Source organism: Bufo bufo, chromosome 6, assembly GCF_905171765.1.
Source record: "Bufo bufo chromosome 6, aBufBuf1.1, whole genome shotgun sequence".
Classification (NCBI taxonomy): Eukaryota; Metazoa; Chordata; class Amphibia; order Anura; family Bufonidae; genus Bufo; species Bufo bufo.
Window position 1 is genome coordinate 315034043 of NC_053394.1, and position 17362 is coordinate 315051404.

The following is a 17362-nucleotide window of genomic DNA, read 5'->3' on the forward strand; positions in this document are numbered from 1 at the left end:
GGAGCACATCCATTCACACTGGATAATGGTATTATGCATCCATGATACTAGTAGTGGGTCCAGTAGATACTGCATGTGGAATCTGCTTACCCCATTGGAGGCCGGTTGGCACCAGAAAATGTAGCATTTGGCATAGGTTCCCATCCAAAAGAGGTTACCTTGTCCTGGTAGATGGACGCAAATAATTTTGATCAAAATGTATTTGCTAAGAACCTCACATTCATTTAGCATTAGTTTATATGTTATCAGAGTGCTCTTGCATTGTATTTGACTTGGTAGATATTTGGGGATGTCCAATGGTGTCTACAAACACATCACATATGGTTACTGGTATAAGGTCCTACAGCAGCTGCACAGGAGAATTTCTAAAAGGTCGCAATATGTGGTGTTCAAACTCTACCAAATGGAATGGCATCCCGCCTGACGCCGATCGCAGGGATTCACATGTAGCTGTAGAACTGTCCTTGCAATGCGAAACCGCTCAGTTTGATATGCAAACATGGCGAGGCAATGTATCTGAATATATCGTTAAATGGGTTGTCTCACTTCAGCAAACAGCATTTATGACGTAGATAAAGTTATTACAAGGCACTTACTAATGTATTGTGATTGTCAATATTGCTTTCTTTGATGGCTTCATTTTCCCATCACATTATACACTGCTCGTTTCCATGGTTACGACCACCCTGTAATCCATCAGTGGTGGCCGTGCTTGCACGCTATTGGAAAAAGTGCTAGACTATGCGCCCTCCCACAGTCTCGGCCAGCGCCTTTTTCTTAGTGTGCAAGCACGACCACCACTGATGCATTGCAGGGTGGTCGTAACCATGGAAATGAGCAGTGTATAATGTGATTGAAAAATGAATCAAGCCAGCAGGAAGCAATATGGATAATAACAATACATTAGTAAGTGGCTTGTATTAACTTTCTCTACATGATAAATGCCATTTGCTAAAGTGAGACAGCCCTTTTAACCCTGAAATCAAATCTCCCAAGAAGGCCAATCCGATGCAGGGTGCACACAGCCGGTGCTCCGTGTATTGCGGACCCGCCGTTTGTGGGCTGCAATACGGCCATGGTGGGGCAACAGCCATGTGCATGAGCCCAAACTAAGGTTTTGGTTGAAATTGTCCGATTTTATTTAACTTTAGGCTAATGTGTTTGGCCGCTTTTAATGCACGTCAATGGAGGACAGGTATCTAAACTAGTCCAAAGACTGGAGTAGTTGCCCATAGCAGCTGTTTAAAATTTCTTGCTACGTTTTATCCTAGCACCAATGTGGTTCATCCTATTCACTTTAATTTGGTCTCAATACTACTGTCACCAATAGCAACCAGATATCCTTTTTTAAAGGGGTTTTGCAGTTTGCACCAACATCAATTAAAATTATGAAGGTAGCTGTTGTAATGCATTTCTCCTGTTTTGGGCTGTGGTCACATAACCATGTCCATGCAGCTCTTTCTTATTTCCTGTGATATTGTGTCCATGGATGTGTCAAAGCAGAAACAGGGACAGTGATGGGGGAGTGTCTATGGAACTTGCTGGATGGGAGGAGCTATAAACTGGGTGGGTGGGGCTATGAACTAGCTTGGTGTTAGGGGCAGTGCTGGAAAGGAGAAGTGCATCATGGGTTTAGTGGGATACAGCAACAGGAAGTGTTACATACAAGATGGAAACAAACCAGAGAGATTGGTTTATATGGTGAAAATGGGTCAGAAGAGTCCATGGGGAAGTACACAAGGTAAGCAACTACATGAGCAGATCTGCTAAAAAATAACATAGTAAAACCCCTTTAAGAATTTTCCTCCTTGATTTAATTGATCCTACCATGTTGATTTGGATCAGCAGAATAATCCTCACGTCTCCGGTTACATTTACCGTAACCTCTTGTGTCCTGGGTTGTGAAAATAGATTATTCACGAGGCAAGGTCTCTGAACAATCTGTACTGTTATACTATTACAAAGTGTTTCTTATGCATTCTGCCATGATTATATTCTGATTTACAAGAAAAGATCTAGCACAGATGGGGCATACACAAAGGAGACGCTAGACTGATCCACCTCTTTCATAGGGCATGTTACATTTCCAATTTAATAATAATATTCCTGATTTTATATGTGTATAATGTTGTTCTTCCTTTGCTATAAGTGAGCATTGCGGAGAGCTGTCTGCTTTTGTAGAAACGGCGCCACCCTTGGCTGTGTCTGGCATTGCAGCTTGACCTTCCTCACTTAAATGGGGCTGTGTGGCGCATAACACTTGTGTCCCTCTGCATAGAAACAAATGTTCCTCTACAGTGGTGGAAGTATGCAGATGTAGACTGGCGCAGCATATTCTAAAAAGGACACGCTTTTGGCATATGCTGGGTGCATGGGGATATTCTTGATGTGAACAGAGCCTCATACTCTAGATCTGTTTTGCATTTCGCTATAATTAGGCACCCATGATGGTGCACGACCCCCTCTACTGTACTGCAGGTCGCCAAGTATGTCTCTATATGAACTCCTGCTCCATCAAACTCTCTAAATGTACAGAGCGTTTACTCCATGAAGTAATGGTCCATACATACAGAACCTGATAGCGCATTGTGCATCCATACATGACTTCATGTGCCAGCTTCTGGGAATCCCATTCTTAGGGCTCATGCACACCACTGTTGCCTGTTTTTGGGGTCTGCAAATTTCAGATCCGCAAAACACGGATACCGGCCGCGTGCATTCTGCATTTTGTGGAACAGAATGTCTGTCTGGGCCATAATAGAACAGTCCTATCCTTGTCTGCAATGCTTGTTCTATATTTCTGCGGACGCCATGGAACAGACATACACACAGTGTGCTGTCCGCATCTTTGGCGGCCCCTTTGAAAGTGAATGGGTCCACATCCGACCCGCAAAAGCGGATCGGTGGCAGACCAAAAAAAATATGTTCATGTGCATGAGCCCTTAAAGTGCAGAGAGCCATTGCTATAGTCATGGTGTCTGACTCATGATGGATTGTATAGCAGAAAAGAAACCATTGCAGGGGGAAAAGAGAAGGGAATTTCCCATAGTAGTAAATTGGGTCTGCCGAGGCCATTATGGCCAGTGATGCGGGTTTTTAAAGCTCCTCCCCATCAGGCATGGTGACCACAAATATGTGGAGCTTCTGGATACAACAAAGAAATGTCAGATTTGTGGTTCCGCAATTTCGGCGACTGTCCCATACATCTGAATGGAGTTTAAAAAACTCTATGCACTTGCTTTAGATGCAAACCCATACAAACGGGCTGGATTTTTATTTGCAGAAATGTCTGCAACAAATCAGCCATGGGTTAACCTACAGCTTAGATCACCACAGGGTTCTTTGGTGGTTACATTACAGTTGTGGGAGTAATATAGCCGCTTTACCCATGTTGTGGTTGTGTGAAAGCGACCTAATAATAGAGACTTTTATGTAGTAGTCTTGTAGATTATTAGCTGGACTCCACATCTACGTCAGTGGTGTGGCAAGGAACACTTCAGGTAAAATGAAACCATGTCTGAGAGGTGATGCATGATAAAAAGAATGTGGGGGTTTGTTCAAAGCTCCCCAGCCCTCTGTATTACCTAACGCTAAGTCTACTGTGGGATTCCAGTCTCCTATGTTTTTCTAGTTCTTTTAATCTTTAACCTTAAAGCAGTTACTTCATTAGAAGGCAAACGAGAAAATTGGCACAGCTCGCTATGTGATTACCCAAATTCCGATTATAACCTCCCAGGCACTCTGTGCTGCTGACCTGTTTCTAATTGGGAAGCCAGTGACATGTGTGTCTGGGCAGCAGGAGGTGTCTTTCTCACCAGGTCATTTGAGGCAGTGGTCCATGGTCACATGGTCCATAATCCCAGCTTGTGGTGGCACTGCTGCCGTTCTCTGAGGTGGGCTGTATCCTCGCCTGTCCCTGTCGGCATACGTGTGGGTTCCTGCTAACTGACAGCTCATCTAAGCTGAACTTAAAGGGGTTGTCCGGGTGATAATTCAAATAAAAGTATCAGAATACCTTGGTATGTTCCCATGTAGCAGATGCAACGCAGATTTTCCATTATAAATTTTCATGTGGTAAATCTGCAGCATTGTTTAGTACCAGCAAAGTGGATGAGTGTTTTCAAGGGACCCTGTCACACTGAACATGGTGTTTGAGCAGCAGGCAGCATGTTATAGAGCAGGAGGAGCAGAGCAGATTGATATATAGTTTTGTGGGAGAAGATTCAGTATAACCTGTAATTTATTCATTTACATTCCTGCTCATTCTGGGCTTTGAAGTCAAGGAGGCGGACCTATGAGTGATTGACAGCCTTCCCTCTGTCTGTGACTGTGTATACAGAGCTGTCAATCACTGATGGGACCGCTTCCCTCACTTCAAAACCCTGAATGAGCAGGAATTTAAATGAATAAATTACAGGTTATCCAAATTCTAAAATTCCCCCCCCCCCCCCCTTCCTTCCCAAATACCAGGCCCCTCATATACATTACTTACATGGTTCTGGAGCGATGCAGGTGCTGTGAGCAGATAAGTAGAAGGTATATGAGGGGCCCGGCCATTGGAGGGGATCTTTTAGAATTTGGATAACCCCTTTAATGTAAGACCTGAATATAATGTTGAAAATACCAGTTTAAAAAGCAGGGCTCAGCTTTGTTTGTAACTACCATAGGCTTTAGTGAGGAGGCCACCTGTTCATTGCACTCTGTGGAGACCATGGTGGGTCAGAACCTCTGAACACTTTTATTCTGACAGATAAGGGCCGACAACTGTCCGGTATTTATGGCACGTCCTGTCTGGTATGATTTTTGCTATTGCAAAGAATTCTTGACCAAGGGCCATATACACTTAATGTAGAAATAACATTGATGACTAAAGTGCTTTTGAAACATAAACTTCCTTTTTCCCTAATATAAAGAACAATTTTTACAATAAAAAAATGAGTTCTTTCAGACAAAGCAACATGTATAAAATAACTAAAAACATGAATTTACCTCCCTTGAAACAATTATTATTCCTATAATTTTTTTTTTTTTGGCCAATAAATATGAAGGTGATTATATCCTGGTTGGGAATAATGGCATACGCAGTGTGGTCTATGAACATGCGAACGGGTGGATTATCAACATATAAAGAGGACATGTGAGGGAAGCTGAATGTGGAATAGAGTTTTTGGTTAAACAAAAAGAAAAAGGGCCTGGGAGTCCATAAACACGTTGATCGTTTTGTGTACAGGTTATAAAGCTGTGAATTCCTCATGGCTGGCTATTCAGCCTGGGGTAATAGCAAAATGTCTACCAACTGCTCCCGACTGAACTTGTGTGAGCAGTAGTAGTAGTGAGAGATGGCACAGGTCAGACCAGCTGGCTCGGGTCTTCAGAAGAACTGCTGCTTTCACCAGGATGGGGAGGTGCACTGCTGATGCAGGTGAGGTAAGTGTTAATAAGCTGCGTGATCTCGTCAACCTGAAAGCAGAACAAGCAGATGTCAGTCAGGGACTAAAGATCTGTCCAGTACCAAAGCTAGCAGAGCTCTGATACCGACAGTCACAATGCATGTTTTTTTTAAGTATATTTCTTTTATATAAAAATTGTTTTATCTATAGAGAAAGTATCATAGCTTATTAAAGGAGTGGTCCAGGACTAGGAAAAAAAATAATAATAAAGTCTCTCTCCCCCCCCCTCCCCTCAAAAAACGGCTTGGGCTGTGTCTGGTATTGCATTTTGAATAGGTATGAGCTGCAATACCAGACAAAGCCTAAAGGTAAGAGTGGCGCTGTTTCTGGAAAACACATATACAGTTATAAGTCAGTACTCAAGTGTGGAAACATTGGGTCAGTCTTCATATCTTATTAACTTATCAGCTTCACTGAGTAATACGGTATCCATAGGTGACAGATTGCAAGTATTGTATTACATATTAAATGTAGGTTAAAAAAAAAATCCAATCTAACGATTAACTCATTATGTTACATAACTGGTAATCATTAGCCATGGAAGAGAGGAGTTTCATCATACTAGGGCTCATGCACCCAACCGCATGTGCCCCATACCCGTATTGCGGACCACAAACAGCAGGTCTGCAATATACAGGTACCGGCCGTGTACACTCTGTATCACGGATGCGTACCCATTGACTTGAATAGGTCCGCAAGATACAGAGAGGTGCAGAGTGGAGGCACGGATTGGAAGGGTTTCTGTGGGATTTCGGTCTGTGCCTCTGCACCGCAAAATAAATAGAACACGTGGCGTGCTTAATTTCTAACAGCCGGACAACACTTTATATATCACCATTAGGGATGAGCAAATAGACTTTGGATGAAACATCCGAAGTCGCTTTGCATAAAACTTTGTTCCAATACTGTACGGTGCAGAAGCTCAGTACAGTATTTGAATGTATTGGCTCTGATGAGCCGAAGTTATTGCTTTGCGAGACTTCGGGTAATAACTTCATAAATTAATTTGTACTATAAAAAACATTTCCCGAACTCTGGTTTGGTTTAGAGTAGCACCTTTTCAAGTCAATAGTCCGCAAATCGCATGCACACAGACGGTGCCTGTGCAGTGCGGACCGCAGCAAGGACACACACTCGTCTGCATGAGCCCTTACACGTTAGTGTTTTCTGCATCCATGGGGGTTGTCTGAGATTAAACAAAAAGGGTCTGCGTTTTTTTTTGCCTTTCTAGAAACAGCGCCACCTTTTATAAATAGGCCGCGTCTGGTATCACACAGTCCCATTACAGGGCAGCTCTCTGCCATACTGCACAATTATCCAAATACAGGGTCTTGAAATGAAGGAGCGGTAATGTGTTTAATGTGGTTGTCATCTGGATAAAAAAAAAAATCCAAAAATGGATAACAAATTGGTTAAAAAAATAATGCAATACCCACCTCACTGATATCCCCCCCCCCTGCCACTGCTATCCTGGAACACAGGGAATTCCCACCCAGCCAATCACTGGTTAGTGCTGTAAGTGGCTGAGCAGTCGTTTCTTGTGTGTCTAGAGGCGCTAGGATGCAGACTGGCATGGCATCTGTTAAGCATGGGGGGGGGGAGGGGGGATCAGTGAGGTATTATTTTTTTTTTTTTTTGTTTTTTTTTTTACTCTACAGATTTTATATCTACTGAACATCCCCTTTAACTGTAAACCTCACCTTGGAAGTTTCGAAGATCATTTCTTTTTCCCCCACAGACACTTTAAATGTGGAATTGTCCGAAACGCCAAAGGATGTTATCTGACTGTACTGAACATTGTCAAAGGCGTCCACTTCTCCCTGCTTGTAGAGACTGAGAGAGGAGGCGCTGACACCCAACCATAGCCGCTGTGAGACACTCCCAACAGAACTCTGCGTGAAAAAAAACCAGGTGCTGAGTGACTGAACATTCACAGATTGGAACAAAAAGCATGTATAAAGTGTGATCATAGAAGCAGATTTAGGTATATTTACCATATAAAAGTCAATATCAAATAACGTGGATCCATAGCCCGACCACTGCTTAACTATGGACAGATATGCAGCCATGACTTCAGTTCTTTCCATGCTCTGTAGAGCCTTCCATTTGTCTACAATAGCAGACATCATACTGGCTCCTTCTTCTTTCACGCGGCCCTTAAACTTCTGACTTTCCTCAGCTTTCTGTTTAACTAAAGAGTTGTTCCACAGTCCATTCGGAAGAGCTCCTGAGAAAAGACCTTTGTGAAGGCTGGGACAGGAAGGCTTCGATGTAATGTGAGGTTTATTAGACGCCAAAATCCGAGAGTGAAGAATGTAGATGGGGAACAGCTCCTCTAACCGAGGGAAAGGTGCATTTGGAGAAAAGTCACCATTAAGAAACTGAAGACGAAGGGCTGCCAATGACTGCAACGTTTCCTCATTTGTGGGAAGATAGCCTTGGGTTACTGCTTCATGGGCCTGCAAGACAAGGGGCACATCATAATAATAAAAATTTCAAGCAAAACTGGATTCTCAGTCTTTACGGGTGAATTTACTTTTATATGCATGGAAACATTTCTGAATGTTCTCAGAATTAATCGATATTCAGAGAGCCATAATACGGGTACATTTTTAGTGTCCATATAACAGTCCACTCCGAAGTCAAACAGTGGCTCCACTGACCTGAACAAATTAGTATTTAAGAATCCTTATGACACTGAGTTAAAAGAGTTTTCAAGGATTTTAATATTGGTAACTTATTCTTAGGATAGGCCATAAATATCTGGTTGGCGGGGATCTGACACCATCGCTTTGCATAGGACCAGCACTGCAGTCAGCAGCTCCATCAACCACACAATGGACAGAGCTGTGTAGTTCCGTCGCCAAGTTGTGGTACTGAGCTACTCTGAAACAGCTGATCTGCAGGGGTATTAGACCCCTGCCGATCATATATTGATGTCCTATCCTGAGGACTGGCCATCGATTCCAACATCCTGGAAAACCCCATTAGGTTACAAGACTGCTGCTTGGGTTAGGGTCTTTGGTCATGATATGGTTGCTACAATGCGCCCATATTCCAGTTGTCTAAATGGGGCCTTTAGAGATCTGTCAAAAAGGTAGTTCTCATGGGAGGAGATATTTTCCTGAACTTCCTGTCTGTATTCTCAACACTACATCCAACCTCTCTGAAGTCTAAAATGTCTGTTCAGAGAACCATAGCTTGTGTTGAATTGCATAGCAAATTTAGATACAAGATACCTCAGATGCTCCCCCCCAACTCCGCTATAAAAAGTGAATGGATCCATTCAAAACCATCCAGTTCCTGGGAAAAGGGATCTATGAAGCCACCAAATTTAAAATGCCAATTGCCTTGTGATATTAATTCCTACTAAACTAGAAAATGATAGACAACCAGAGAATGGAGCTTCCATTGTGTCCAATCTAGATTAGTCCATTCGTGACATACCATAGTTTTTTTTAAAGGGTTAAATATGGATCAACATAAGGTTGGGACTCGTGGATCTGTCACATACCTGCTCAAAAATGAAGGAATATTCTAAGCTGTCCTTCAGGACATCTTCTGTGTCAAGGAAACAGTAAAGCTTGAAGTATAACTTCCATCGTGTTTCAAACCCCTTCTCTTTACACGTGAAGCTACAAAAAAAAACAATGTTACAGATTTTCAGTAGCCATGGTTTGAATACAATAATAAAGATTCCGCTCATCCTTGTTCTGAATATGCCTTATGGCTGGAGCCTCCATATTTGGAGCATGGAGTGGCCTCCAGTGATTGAAGCATGATTTCAGAAGTATCCCCTAACACTCCTTTAACTATCAGTTACTCCTCCCCATATACACATGCACACTCGGTTCAGCCAAATGGGCGTGTGTTTTTAGTAGGAACAAGGGCGCAAGCTACAGCTAGACTCCACTGACCACAACTTATTTCCACTGAAAACAAGAAATCGAGTACACTGAAATCCAATTGTCCAATGCTTCTTTCACTTCACATCTGCCATCGTGGGAGTTAGACGGCCCCAATACACAATGAATAGTGGGCCCACCATAATCGGTTGGTTTGACCGATATTCATCAATCTGAATGGTCACCCTAAGGGCTCATGCACACAAACGTATTTTTGGTTTGCATTTTTTCTCCGGTTGGATGCGGACCCATTCACATGAACGTGGCTGCAAAAAATGCAGACAGCACACCGCGTGCTGTCCGCAACAGTATGTCCATTGCGTGGCACCTGTAAAAATATAGAACATGTCTGCATTATGGACAAGGATAGGACAGTTCTTTTATGGGCCGGACTTTCTGTTCTGCAAAATGCGGAACACACATGGCTGGTATCCGTGTTTTGCGGATCTGCAATTTGTGTACCGCAAAAACGGCTACGGCTGTGTCCATGAGCCCTAAGTCAAAGGGCTTATGTGATATATATATATATTTTTTTTTTTTACATGTCCAAGTTACCTAGGGAAAAACTGAAACTGTAGAAGCCATGCTCTATATGTTATTGCACATACAGATTAAAAATATGACTTAAAGGGGGGGATTTATAAAAACTGGCGTAAAACTGGTATTGGTTGCTATGGGGAACTAGATCACTTTTCCTTTACACCAGTTTTGATAAATCTCCCCCACAGTGTTCATTGTCTCAAGAAACATTTTAGTCTAAAACTGAAATGTTTTATTGAATGAATTGCATTGAAAAGTAAAACCACAGAAAGCGACACTGAGGTGGCCAAGCACAAGACAAGGTACATTTTGCCATGGTTTTCAAACTGATTATTAATAGTAGTGGAGGCAAATCCGCTGATTTCCGACAAAATTGTGTGGGCATGTAATCAATTAAAAAACCAAGCCAAATCTTATTGCACTCCAATGTCTCTCTTTGTGGCCTTATCCAAGCTCATCCATTCAATAAGTGACTTGATTTACACATGTTTTCATCAGAATGATCAGGTCTAACCAACTCTCCCCCTTAAAACCCACTAGTAAAAGCTCCATTTACTTTTCAAACCTGGTGAGGGTATCGGCAACTATAGTGGCTTTGGCCAAAGCTTGCTCGTAATGGTTGTTCTGCTCAAAGAGGGCAAATATGTTTCGACTGTGAGTCAGATTCAGCTGTTTGATCAGCTCTTCCACCAACTGTTTCAGGAGATAAGATTGAGAAGATTTCATTATTATTATTTATTATTAAAGCGCCATTCATTCCATAGCGCTGTACATATGAGAAGAGGTATACACACATAATACAGACAATTGCACTAATCATAAACAAAACGAGTTACAAACTGGTACAGAAGGAGAGAGGGCCCTGCCCGTGAGGGCTTACAATCTACATGTAAGAATCCAAGGTCAAGTTCCCATTCCTTCTCCCTTAGGCTATGTGATCAGCGGTGTAGATTCCAGCAAAAATAAAGTACAAAATACTGCAGCATGCTGATGTATTTAGTCTGGCAATCCCGGTACTCACGCTGGAGTCCAGCATATGCAGGATCTGGTTATTCTGGTATTCCGTTCTTATGCCAAAACAGAATGCCAGAATCTAGGTGCAAGTGTGCACCTAGCCTAAAGCCTTATTTACACATTCAGTGTTTGATCAGTGATTTCCATCGGTGACCATGAGCCAAAACCAGGAGTGAAGCCTACAAAAGATAAGGTATAATTGAAAGATTTGCACCTGTTCTGTCTATTTCACCCTCACTTGGTTTTGGCTCACAACCACTTATGGAAATCACTGGTTAAACTGACGTCTGAAGGAGGCCTTAAAACAAAAACTAAATAAATACGCTACATTCCAGACAAAACCCAAAAGAAAAAATCTAAAAGACAAGAAGTAACAGCCTAGTCCAAGTTAGCAGTTGGCAGTTGTCAATAATTGGTTATTGGCGGAGAAGGGACAACTTTTGACTATACTACCATATATATGGGCAATACCTTTTACTTAGCTATGGTAAGAGGACATGTTTATTGTAGAAATAATCATAATTAAGATTATATTATGGTTATATACAGTGAGGAACAGAAGTATTTGAACACAAGTTCTCCCACTTAGAAATCATGGAGGGGTCTGAAATTCACATTGTAGGTGCATTCCCACTCTGAGAGACAGAATAAAAAAATAAATAAATCAGGAAATCACATTGTATGAATTTTAAAGAATTTATTTGTCTTTCACTGCTGAACATAAGTATTTGAACACCTGAGAAACAGCAAGAATTCTGTCTCTCAAAGACCTGTTACTGTGCCTTTTAAAAAGTCCACCTGTACTCCACTCATTAATCTAACTTAGTAGCACCTGTCTGAGCTCTTTAAAGACACCTGTCCACCCCACAGTCAGTCAGACACCGACTACTACCATGGGCAAGACCAAAGAGCTGTCAAAAGACACCAGAGACAAAATTGTGGACCTCCACAAGGCTGGAAAGGGCTACGGGGCAATTGCCAAGCAGCTTGGTGAAAATAGATCAACTGTTGGAGCAATTGTTAGAAAATGGAAGAGGCTAAAGACTACTTTCAGTCTCCCTCGGACTGGGTCTCCATGCAAGATCTCACCTCGTGGGGTATCACTGATGATAAGAAAGGTGAGGAATCAGCCCAGAACTACAAGGGAGGAGCTGGTCAATGACCTGAAGAGAGCTGGGACCACAGTTTTAAAGGTCACTGTCAGTAGAACACTACGCTGTCATGGTTTCAAATCGTGCATTGCACGGAAGGTTCCCCTGCTAAAGTCATCACATGTCCAGGCCTGTCTGAAGTTTGCCAAAGACCATCTAGATCAGGCATGCTCAACCTGCGGCCCTCCAGCTGTTGCAAAACTACAACTCCCAGCATGCCCGAACAGTCTACAGCTGTCAGCCTACAGCAGGGCATTGTGGGAGTTGTAGTTTTGCAACAGCTGGAGGGCCGCAGGTTGAGCATGCCTGATCTAGATGATCCAGAGGAGGCATGGGAGAAAGTCATGTGGTCAGATGATACCAAAGTAGAACTTTTTTGTCTAAACTTCACTCGTCGTGTTCGGAGGAAAGAGAAGGCTGAGTTGCACTGTATTAAGGAGAGGATGAATGGGGCCATTTAGGGCTCATGCACATGACCGTATCACTTTTTCAGTGTTTTGCGGTCCGTTTTTTACGGATCCGTCCCATTGTTTGTTTCCTTTGTGTTTTAGTTTCCTTTCCGTTCCGTTTTTCCGTATGCACTATACATTATTCAGTAATTACATAGAAAAAATTGGGCTGGGCATAACATTTTCAATAGATGGTTCCGCAAAAACGGAACGGATACGGATGCATTTCCATATGTGTTCTGTTTTTTTTGCGGACCCATTGACTTGAATGGAGCCAAGCACCATGATTTGCGGACAAGAATAGGACATGTTCTATCTTTTCACGGTACGGAAATACTGAAACGGAATGCACACGGAGACACTTCAGTTTTTTTGCTGAACCATTGAAATGAATGGTTCAGTATATGTACCGCATACTGAACTCAAAAAAACGGCCAGTATACTGAATGCAAAATACTGTCGTGTGCATGAGCCCTTATTGTGAGATTTTGAGCAACAACCTCCTTGCCTCTGTCAGAGCATTGAAGATGGGTCATGGCTGGGTCTTCCAACATTACAACGACCCGAAGCACACAGCCAGAATAACTAAGGAGTGGCTCCGTAAGAAGCATATCAAGGTTTTGGAGTGACCTAGCCGGTCTCCAGACCTAAATCCAATAGCACATCTTTGGAGGGAGCTGAAACTCTATGTTGCTCAGCGACAGCCCCGAAACATGACAGATCTAGAGGAGATCTGTGTGGAGGAGTGGGCCAAAATCCCTGTTGCAGTGTGTGCAAACTGGGTCAAGAACTACAGGGAACATTTGACCTCTAATTGCAGACAAAGGCTTCTGTACCAAATATTAACACTGATTTTCTCAGGTGTTCAAATACTTATGTTCAGCAGTGCAAGACAAATAAATTCTTTAAAAATCATACAATGTGATTTCCTGATTTTTTAAAAAATTTATTCTGTCTCTCCGAGTGGGAATGCACCTACAATGTGAATTTCAGACCCATCCATGATTTCTAAGTGGGAGAACTTGCCAAATCACAGGGTGTTCAAATACTTATGTTCCTCAGTGTATAGATGAATAGTATTTAGTTGAGGTTTTAGGACTGGCTTAAACTGTGGGTCCCAGTTTTGTGAACCTACCAGTATATGTTAAACAAAAAAAAAAAAGCCCTTTAAGGCTGGAGCTACATGGTGACTTTGGCCGCAAAAAGCTTCGCTGTGGAGCAGTGCAGCCTCATAACATAATGGAAGTGAATGAGGTCTCAGTGCAACTCCCAAGTTGCTGTAACTACTGGATTTTTTGTGATTCTGGGGTTGCGTTGACCCCACTTACTTCCATTATATTTTCAGGCTTCTCAGCTACACAGCAATCTTTGGTCGCACCAAATGGCCAAAGTCACTGTGTAGCTCCTGCCTAAATAGGGTGTCTCACCGTGACAACCCCTTTTAAAAATCAAGGCACGGCCCCAGCTGTTATTGGAAAGTTGCAACAAGCATGGCGCGCATTCACAGTCCATAAACAGCAGTCTGTAGTGTGCTAGCAGATCTGTAAGACAGCTATGTGTATAGTCAGAGCACTCCTGTACATAAATGAAATCCAATAATACTGTATTAGAAATCAGATTTACAAAATTCCCTAATAAATTCTGGTAGGTTCTTCAAAGCCAAAGTTATCTCAGTAGAAGGACGTTCTCTAATATTGGAGTGATTTCATTGACCCATACCTTGCACTGATGAGATCTAACAAGATTCAAACTGTTTCCTGCAAGTTTCATTCAGGATTTGTTTCATCCATATCTCTGGCTGTATCCAAACCAGTAGTTCCAGATGTAAGGTTGACCAATAGGAGCAGAAAATGGTACAATTCATGTCTCTGCCCATAATTCCTAGGGTGAAGTGTAATTATTTATTCTCTGGCTCGGTGAAATAGTACAGGCCAGTTATGAGTATATGAATAATGCCTGTTAACGATCGGCAGAGAGATTCCACTATCTGCCCTAGCACAAGCCTACTGGATCCAGTGCAACTTTTCCAGCGATAAACAAGTTTTCATTTCAAGGCAAGAAGTCGATTGGAATAACCATAATGCAAACAATATCTCACCTCTCCAGCTGTAGTATGAGATGTAATTGGTACTTTGCAGACGCCGGATCCTGGGTAGTATACAGTGCATATTAACTCTTGCCTCTGAATCAGCACAGAGATCTCCTCATAGGATGGTACGTACTCGCGCTGCTTTGTCTTATCCAGAGCAGACAGGATGAAATCGGCGTACTTCTCCATTTCTGCGTTGGGGTATTGGCTTTTCATTCTAGGAAGAATAAGATACGATTCTGTCTCATCTACCAACACTTTCTTTCCAAACAATCATATCAAATAAAAATCCAGTATCTGTATTATTGCTCAATGGACAGATCCTCTATTCTCAAGGTCAGTGCTTTCAAATTATCCAAAGGGCATGTACCACTATACTGACCCATCGTTGTGATGAGATAAAGTATGTAAATGGGCAGCCACGAAACAGCCCCGAACGTCTCATCTACGAGGAGTTCCATTTCCCATGATGTATGAAATCGGCTACTACCAAGTGAGACCTATTGGCACATGCCTATTTTCCTATGGGCAGTGGAAGGGCCATGAGTACTTTCATTGCGGCAAAGGGATTAGGTTAAGAAATTGGCATTGGAAGGGGAGGGGGGGGGGGGGCGGCGCCGTTTCCGTTTTTGCCTCATGCAGCAGGAAGGCTAGGTGCACCCCTGCCTACACCAGATGAGAGAAAGATGGAGCGGGCATGTTGGATTTCAACATGCCGAAACCTCTTGTTCTCAGCGCAGATTATCTCCACCACAGATGTCTGGCAGCGTCTTACTTCCTTTTTAACACTCGTAGAGCCCAGTGTGCATGTGTATGGGTTGGGCTGTCGGCTGAGCCGCTATCCCTGCTCGAAAAGAACGAAAACCATTCTATACCAGGCGTCTCATTCACTTGTCACATTGTAATGGTCCGCTCCATTAGAACAGCATGAGATTAACATATCGCACTTCTTAGTCATTCCATTTGTGTGCACAGAGCTGGGGAGGGGTGCAGTTTAAAACAGATGATTCACCATATTTGTCATTAGCATGTCATATAGTTGATTATCTGGAGTACCTTTTGTGTAACAGTAACAAGCTAAGTTCACTTTGATAGCTTACTACTAATTTACCTGTGCAAGTGAAACAGTAGAAAGCGCAGGACAGCAGGACTGGGCAGGTAAGTGCAACTCATGCAAGTAAGCAGCTGCCAGTATCTGAGGTCAGAAACACTCCCTGGATCTGGTGGATCTGTGGTTTGCTTCATAACTTGGCAGTACACCTCATCTCGAAGAGGCCGTAGGTCTAGGCATGTCTGAAGGACGCCCTGCATCAGCGGCACGGGGTCTCGTTCGCTCTCCAGTTGCTGCAGGGAGTTAAATATTTTCACTGCTTCATCTCGTAGAGCTGTGTAACCCTTGACATTATGGGCTGAAAAAGGCAAAAAGGGCAAATTAGGATTTGAAACACAAAACGCGCTAAAAGGCAAGCACATATGTCGTCTGCACTTGTTTAAACATGAATATATAGAATTATAAACCATCTGCATGCTGGGAAAAAAGTACATGAAAGGGTATGCTTAAAAAAGAGAGTTTAATAACCATTCGCTACACATAAGGCTAGGGGGAGACAGATAATTGCTCCCACAATTCCTCAAAAACCCTTTCACAAAAAAAAAGCAAAATTACAACAATTATATAATTCTGACAAATGGCCTAGAGGAAGGCATACTGAGGTTAAGAAAATTGGTGCAAACAGCGATGTTAGACCCTATTCACATCTACATCCCTGATCTATACCTCAGACGTAACCCTCCAAAGTACGCCACTGCCTAGGCACACAACGGCCATTGACTTCCATTGGAAGAAAAAGGACACTCTTGGCATATGCTGGGTGAAAGGGGGCCTATGGATACATTCAGAGTGTGAGCCAGGAGCTTTCCAGGCACATATGCTGAATGTGTAATAAAAACAATTATTGGGGCAATTATTGGGAAGAAACCATTATTTCCCGATCATTGCCTGATCTTTGCACTACAGCAGAGCTGCATTTACATGAAACAGTCACCTCTGCTGTATGGGAATCAACAATCACTACTGTGATTGTTCTTCTGCATAGGGTTTCGTTGTTTGTGGGCAGCCAATGCCTGTTTACACAGGGCAATGTGATGCCCACAAACCATGATTTTAGATGCTGCATGAAAGATGCGATCACTTGACTGAACGAAGGTTTACCACCATTTCACTGAGGGCTCTTAAAATGTTTAGAAACGGATGTTAATCATATGACCTATGTGGCGGCTATTCAAATGAACAGTTGATCATATAGTGGTTTTCTATTCTGGCTCATAGGGAGGAACTCCCTCTCTGTGATGTCCACATACCCTGAGAGGACATACAAACACGGGATGTGCGGCTGAAACAACCCCTATAATGTGACGCCACTACGTGGAACAAATCAGTGAAGTCACAGATTAATTTCCCAGAAAAGACGCCACAAACGTGGTAAAAATAAAATAAGACGCGTAACCAGCGGCTTTCATTTTAATATTTAATGCGGGAAGTTAGTGCTACTCTGTCTGCCAGACTAGAGGGAGCGAGACAAGGGATCAAAGGACAGAGAATGACTAAGACATTTAAAAACTCCCTGGCGTCTGGGGTCCTCAAGAAAGACAATGATTTCCTTATTTGCTGGAGTGGGAATCCCCCAAAGGACAAGCCACATATGCGGTAAATGATCGTGATGCAGATGATCAAATCCTAGATTACCAGTAATATTTTGCTCAT

General features: G+C 42.7%; 1 protein-coding gene across 2 annotated transcripts in view; it reads right to left on the bottom strand.

Moving 5' to 3' along the window:
- Positions 1–4714: 4714 nt before the first annotated feature.
- Positions 4715–17362, bottom strand: part of PLEKHH3 (pleckstrin homology, MyTH4 and FERM domain containing H3) — a 66130-nt gene continuing 53482 nt past the window's right edge. Inside the window, exons 7-13 of one of the 2 annotated variants that reach the window (XM_040435875.1) lie at positions 15710–16007; positions 14608–14815; positions 10461–10588; positions 8965–9085; positions 7445–7909; positions 7151–7342; positions 4715–5460 (exon numbers count right to left, since the gene is read on the bottom strand). In XM_040435875.1, the coding sequence (XP_040291809.1) occupies positions 5350–5460; positions 7151–7342; positions 7445–7909; positions 8965–9085; positions 10461–10588; positions 14608–14815; positions 15710–16007 (1523 nt within the window). In that variant the 3' untranslated portion in view covers positions 4715–5349. Of the gene's footprint in view, positions 5461–7150; positions 7343–7444; positions 7910–8964; positions 9086–10451; positions 10589–14607; positions 14816–15709; positions 16008–17362 lie in introns of both variants that reach the window. The other variant, XM_040435873.1, reaches the window with a different exon arrangement.